Raw genomic sequence first — 6080 nt, forward strand, 5'->3', positions numbered from 1 at the left:
TGGCTGGATTTGGCCACACTTTCCCTCTGTCCAAGTATCACGATAGGGAAGGATGCAATCCAGCTTGCTTCCCAGGACATGGCAGAGAGCTGTGCTCACCACTAGACCCATTTATTCTGTTTCCAACCCAGCACCGTGCCATGGATGCTTGACCCAAGACAACCTGACTCCTATTATCTTCCTCAGCCTGGCTGCAGCCATCACGGTACGAGCACGGTGGCACCAGCAGCAGGTCCTGGCAGGCTCCCCTACATTGTCACACTCTGAATGTGGCGGAGCAAGTCATTAAAGACAAAAGCCTCGGTGCCGCTTGGAGACAGGGCTCCCAGCTCCAGAGGTAATTAGATCCCGGCTATGCAAGGTAGCCGGGCAATTCAATGCAGCTAGAGGGCCGTTTTCTTCCAAAACAAAGGCGGTGAGAAGACACTGAGAATAACATTAGCTGCAAAACTCAGCTCCTCCACATGACTGCACCAGTGCCACTGCTAGTCTGGCTGTTTTCGGACACCTTGCATGTAGCTGCCATACACAGGTGTGTACCTGTTACTCATTCCTTTAGGTATTAGAGATGCTAAGTGAGCACTGAGCAGAAAATTAACTGAGCAGTGAAACCTGTGTTCAGTCAGGCCACCTGGAAACGGGGCTTTTCACTTTGCCAGGGTGTCCCTCTAGCCATAGCCTGCCAGAGCCCTGACTTCCAGCTCACTCCCCTTCCAGTATCCCCAAGTACCTGGGAAAAATTCCCACCTTGGTGGCAGCCCCTGTAGGGCTGGGGTGTTCAGAAAGGAAAGGGGAACCTCTGCACCTGCCCACCAGTGCCTCTGCAGTGCTGGCTGTGCACCCCAGTAAAGGGGGAGAAATTTCTGACCCTCACCCCAGCCCCACCAGCACAAAAGTCGTGCCTTTCCTCCTGATCGCTTTCAGATAAAGCCAGACACGGGGGTTATTTACCTGATCAATCTCCCTGTACCACCCCCACGCCACCAGGAGGAAGGACCTGTAGCACGCAGCTATAAATTAAGGCAGGGCAACACCAAGCCCTCCTTAAAGCCCGTCCAGAGGAGTGGGTGACGCACACACAGGGCTCTTACAGCAGATGCTGCCCTTGCAGCAGCTCCCATGGGTGCTCAGGCCTGATGGCTGGGGAAACCTCTGCTCCATAGTGGGGTACCCCATCTGCTGTGCACCCCCCAGGGCCCCACTTACCCTGCAGGGCTCCTCCGGGAGCGGGTCTGGCTGCTGTGCACCTGCCTCCGCATCCCCTGCGCCCTCCTCCACCTGCACCCGTGGGAGACTCCTCCTCCGGGCACCCTCCCAGCCCTGCCTGCCCGCTGGCATCGGGCCCTGCCAGCGCCCCGCTCACCCTCGCTGCACCCCGGGGCCCATGGGGGCCAGAGCAGCCAGTTGGGCTTTGCCTCCTGAGGAACTCACCTTTCCAGTCCTCAGCACCCACGCCCGGAAAGCAAACATGGATGGAAAGCCACGGCACAGCCCAACACCGCTGCCCCCAGCCTGGCACACAGCCGGCGGCTGTGGCTGAGAGCTCTGCTTAGTGGCAAACACAGGTTTTATTGCAATTGGGAATTAATCCTTACCTGGAGGATAGCAATGACTAAAAAGCTGGTGGTACTGGCACACTTGTGAATGGGTTTTGGCACAGGCCTTCCCCTGGTTTACTGCAGAGCAGAGGGGAGCAAAGTCGAAGGACTAATTGCTCATGGTCTAATTTATCGCTGGTGGAAAAGCAGCAAGGTAAGTCTGTCCTGGCTCTGAGCTTCAAATGGGAGAGATCTCCACGTCCTTTCCTTACCCCCAACCCTGCGCAGACCTGGTGGCACACAGAACCAGGAAATTCAGGTGGTTAACTTGTGCTTGGCTTTTAGGTAGCTACACTCAGGTCTTTGGGGCATAGCAGTGGTATGCCACCGTATCACCACAGCAGAACATGGGATTTACATTCAATTTGGTAATTGATGTTCAGTTTCCACAAGTTGGTGGAATTAAGGACACCATAAAAGCACCAGGATTTGGGAAATACATTGAATTTTGTGCTGGGAAAGAATCCCTACTAGCAAACCAGGATCGACATTAACAAATTCCACATGACTCTCTTAGCACTCCTAGACAGAAGAAAAAAGTGTAAAAGAGGGAAAATTTGGAGTTCTGACAGATGCAAATCTTTGATTCTTGGAAGCAGAGTTTGGAAAATTATTTTTAGATTACATTTCTTGTCAAGGGCAGCTGCAAGCCTACAGTTTGGATGTACTTTTTAAAATAAAAAGTTTCATTTCTCATAATCCTTTAAATACTGTAAATAATCTTTACTTCAGAGAAAAGAGTCCTTTTGAAATGCATTTTCTGCTTTTCTAGTTTTAGGGGATTTTGTAGCAAAAGAAATGACCCAGCTGCTGGATCTATGTGGGGCATACACAGGCTCTGTGCTGAGCCGATACCAGCACATCTTAACACAGCACAAGTCTTCTCTGCCCAGAATGTGAGACTTGGCCTCTCTCTGCTCAGACAAGTTCGTAAGTGACAAAAGTGTGTAACAGCTCACTTAAAAATTTACTACTTGGCATTATTTGTTACAAAAAGAGGTAAAACCAGATGTGCTCTCCAAGTAAATAGCAAAAGTTTGGCTATTATGCACTGTACCAACTCATATGACTTCATCTGACACTTTTTTTTCAACAGGCTCTTAAAAAACGCCTGTGTAACCCTCCCAAACCCTTCTGTCCTCATGTCCCCTATGAGAGGTGCCTTAGGAGAGAAATAGCTCACTGCAGGTGGTCCAGCTATGTTGTGCTGCCTCCCCAATGTGCTGGGACCCTGTAACTCACAAGCAGCTGTTATTTTGCCCCTTTCTCATCACTAATTTGGGTTCTTGTCTTCCACCTTGACATCAGCTTTCATGACATTTGTAAAGCATAATTATCTGCCTCTCTGTAAAATGTGAAAGTGGAAAATGGATTCGGAATACACCAGGAAAGAGACTGACATAAGGACAAAAGCAGTCATATAGGACTCATTTCCTTCAAAACAGGCAAGAAAATCTTTCCTATTATGCAACTGCTGTTGATGTGTTACCAAAGCTTGTATTTCAACTGAAGTGATTTTCACAGAGCAAAAAAGAAAACAGGTAAAATTAGATTTGTCAATGTTTCTTTTATTCACTCTGCACTGGGTGTTCCCCCTTTGCGGTACAGCATAGCTACAGACCTTGGCATCTACCGCTCATCAGGACACAAACGCAGAGCCGTGCCGTTTCCCAAATATACATCCCACCCAATGTGATAAAAATAATACTCCTCTCGTCTGCTAAGACAATCGTTCTTGTCTCATCACTGATTGTTGTATGGACTGCAAACCTGTCACAGTAACAAAACCCAAAAGTGTTCTACACAGTAGAGAAAAATTCATGAAATTCCTCAGTATGTCCAAAACCAGCACAAAGACATTCCATCATTTTCATTTCTTGTCCTTTTAAATAAGTGGTGATGAGTCATGGACTCAAGATCATTTCCTTGAATCCAGATGGCACAACTTCACCACACTTGGCAACTTCGGATCACTTCCCGTAGAGCTTGTATTCCTTCCATGGTCTTGTCCTTTAAAGCCATGGCGAGGAGAACAGGTTTGTTCCCAGCTTCCTGAGACACGAACGCCACCAGATTTTTGGCACAGACATGGACGAGAGGCTGAAAAGCAAAGGTACACAGATGTACACTCTTACAGCTGGGAGAGCGCTCCCACACGAGTTAGGAGAGTCCTGCAATGACATGGAGCACATCGAGAACCTGTCAATGCTGGACTCGGACTGTTCAGCTCGATGAGCAGTTCCAACATGACTGGGAACAGACACACAGTTTGGCTGGTCAGCAAAGCCACAGTAGGGGAATTCAGAAAGCACTTTCTCAACCAGCCTAAAAGGGAAGAGTCTAGACCCGTAAGTGACAGCCACTCAAACCACCCTGAAACAACTTAACTGAAGCTGCATTTGAATCGAGTTTTGCACCCATTTGGAAAACCTGGAAAGTTGGTACAGATAATCTTTCCTTCCGCTAATCCTCCCACCCAAACTACATCACCAAATATCAAATTATACGAAATGCCACTGATCAGAATGCTTCTATTTTCATCATAGCCAGATTTCTGAAGAAGTCTCCAAGTGTAATTTTCTTTCAAAAACTTGTTGCTGAAGAGGGTATGTTCTGCTGACAAGCTCTGGAAAAAAACCTGTTATTTTTGCCATTCCTGGAGACCCCAAAATGGTATTATATGCACAGTCTTCACATGCCATGTGTAAAATACATGTGGTGTTTTTTTTTTATCTTAATAGAATAATGAAAACCAGAAATAAGCAGTGAGGCTGAAGGAGGGAAGGGATATAATCTTCTTAATGTGTTTTTTTTTTAAGTAAGAATATCCAGTTCAGGTTTTATTTACACCCACACTTATGTATTTATGAAACAGATGAGTTTGCTTGATTTTAGCTACCAGTGTGGTCTGGAGGTCACACCATCCCAAACAGGGATGTTAACAGTGACGAGCAGGAAGATAGCAAACTAGTGAAAGCCTTTCCTCAAAGTTTAGATAAATTAAGTCGATAAAATGATTTAAAAATACTATGTAACAAAGTAAACAAAGGCACTTCCCATTTCCAAATAAAACAAAAAAAACAGCTTGGGGGTGGGAGTGGTCAGAATTAGCAGATAATCACACCAGGGAAAGCAAAGCATTTCCCATCCAGAGAAGGAAGGCTACTGCTGAAGAATGAGAACTCCATACAGGGAAGATGCAGATCGAATCAGGAACTTGTGTTGCTGGAGTTTTTTCTAGTTAATATTAGCAAACAATATTTGAGAGCTCCAGCCCTGGTGGAAAGCCTCATTATCTTGTAGTTCTGTAACTTTCTGTTTCAGTGCTTGACTAGTTGACGCTTTGGAAAATACATTTTCTTCTGTCTTCTCTCCAGCTTTGTGAAATGGTCGATAAAAACTCATTTTGTTAAAGCAAAACAAATTAAACTTTATCAAGGGTAGGTGCTGGCAGGCATACTTGGGAGAGGGCAACTAAAGTTCATTATGGGGCTGGCTCAGTTTCGTGAGGGAAAGGGGGTGGAGGGGCAAGAAAAGGGACCTGAAAAGGAAAACAAACTCACTGGAACAGAAACCCAAAAAAATGTTATCAAAGGCTGCGTGTTTGATCTTGCAACCCTTGAATCAACAGAAGCCTTATCAAACCTTCCACAAACAGGGCGAAGCAATCCGTATCCTGTAGGACACAAAATAACAGATCCCCAGACCACTCACGATTAGTTAAAACTTTTGTTATGTCAAAGAGCAGATGAGCACACATCCTTTTCTGAGGAACCTCTCTTCCCTCAGAGGAGATTTTTAGAATGAATCTTACCATTGTGCAAACATCACTTAACTGCTGTGATTCATCAACTCCCTGGCAACTTACACAGCCTCACCTACATCTCCCCCTAATCCTCACTGCCTGTGCACTGCACATCTGCTCTCACCTCATCCTTGCCCAGCAGCACCTTTGTGGTGAGCGAGGGCCTGCCCACATTGTCACCGATTGTGTTGGGGTCCACGTAGACGATAGTCCCCAACTTGCCGTACTGTGTGACAACCACAAGGACGGAGTTGGAGAACGCCGTGCACACCACCTCTGTCGGGACCCCGTGGACCACCTCCTCTCGCTGCTTGGACGTCACAATGGGACTTGCTTCCATCGCTGCGGAAATGAACAATAAAACAACAATAACAATAAAAAACATTAGATTAAAAACACAGACCGCAGGCTATAAAAAGCCCAAACCCTTCCCTTCAAATACCCAGGTGAAGTCAATTTCAGAGCACAAAAACATCCGAAGGTGTGTGTCTGGACAGGAACAACAGCGGACTTCCCACATCCCTGACTAGGAGAGGAAATTTAACTGCCCCACAGCTACGGCCTGTGCTTCCCCCGCACCAACGAACTGCCAATTATAAGGTTTCGTGATAATCACGGTTTAAGTGATTGCACCTACGGAACAGGCCGCCCCGAGCTCGACCCGCTGTGCCTTGCTC

General features: G+C 46.9%; 1 protein-coding gene across 1 annotated transcript; it reads right to left on the bottom strand.

Moving 5' to 3' along the window:
• Window positions 1–3054: 3054 nt before the first annotated feature.
• Window positions 3055–5747, bottom strand: PSMG3 (proteasome (prosome, macropain) assembly chaperone 3). Its single transcript, XM_010186391.1, has 2 exons — window positions 5528–5747; window positions 3055–3698 (listed from the first exon to the last, which is right to left on the bottom strand). Exons 1-2 carry the CDS (start codon window positions 5741–5743, stop codon window positions 3546–3548), a joined length of 369 nt encoding a protein of 122 aa, XP_010184693.1. The 5' UTR covers window positions 5744–5747; the 3' UTR covers window positions 3055–3545.
• Between the last annotated feature and the right edge of the window lie 333 nt (window positions 5748–6080).

The sequence above is a fragment of the Mesitornis unicolor genome, unplaced genomic scaffold (assembly GCF_000695765.1).
Source record: "Mesitornis unicolor isolate BGI_N332 unplaced genomic scaffold, ASM69576v1 scaffold14336, whole genome shotgun sequence".
Classification (NCBI taxonomy): domain Eukaryota; kingdom Metazoa; phylum Chordata; class Aves; order Mesitornithiformes; family Mesitornithidae; genus Mesitornis; species Mesitornis unicolor.

What these genes read in the sequence shown, in the direction of transcription:
- PSMG3 (XM_010186391.1), bottom strand. Translation starts at nt 5,743, where the DNA reads ATGGAAGCAAGTCCCATTGTGACGTCCAAGCAGCGAGAGGAGGTGGTC. An exon ending in TGCTGCTGGGCAAGGATGAG is followed by an intron (nt 3,699 to 5,527) that starts GTGAGAGCAGAT and finishes TTTGCTTTTCAG; the next exon opens with CCTCTCGTCCATGTCTGTGC.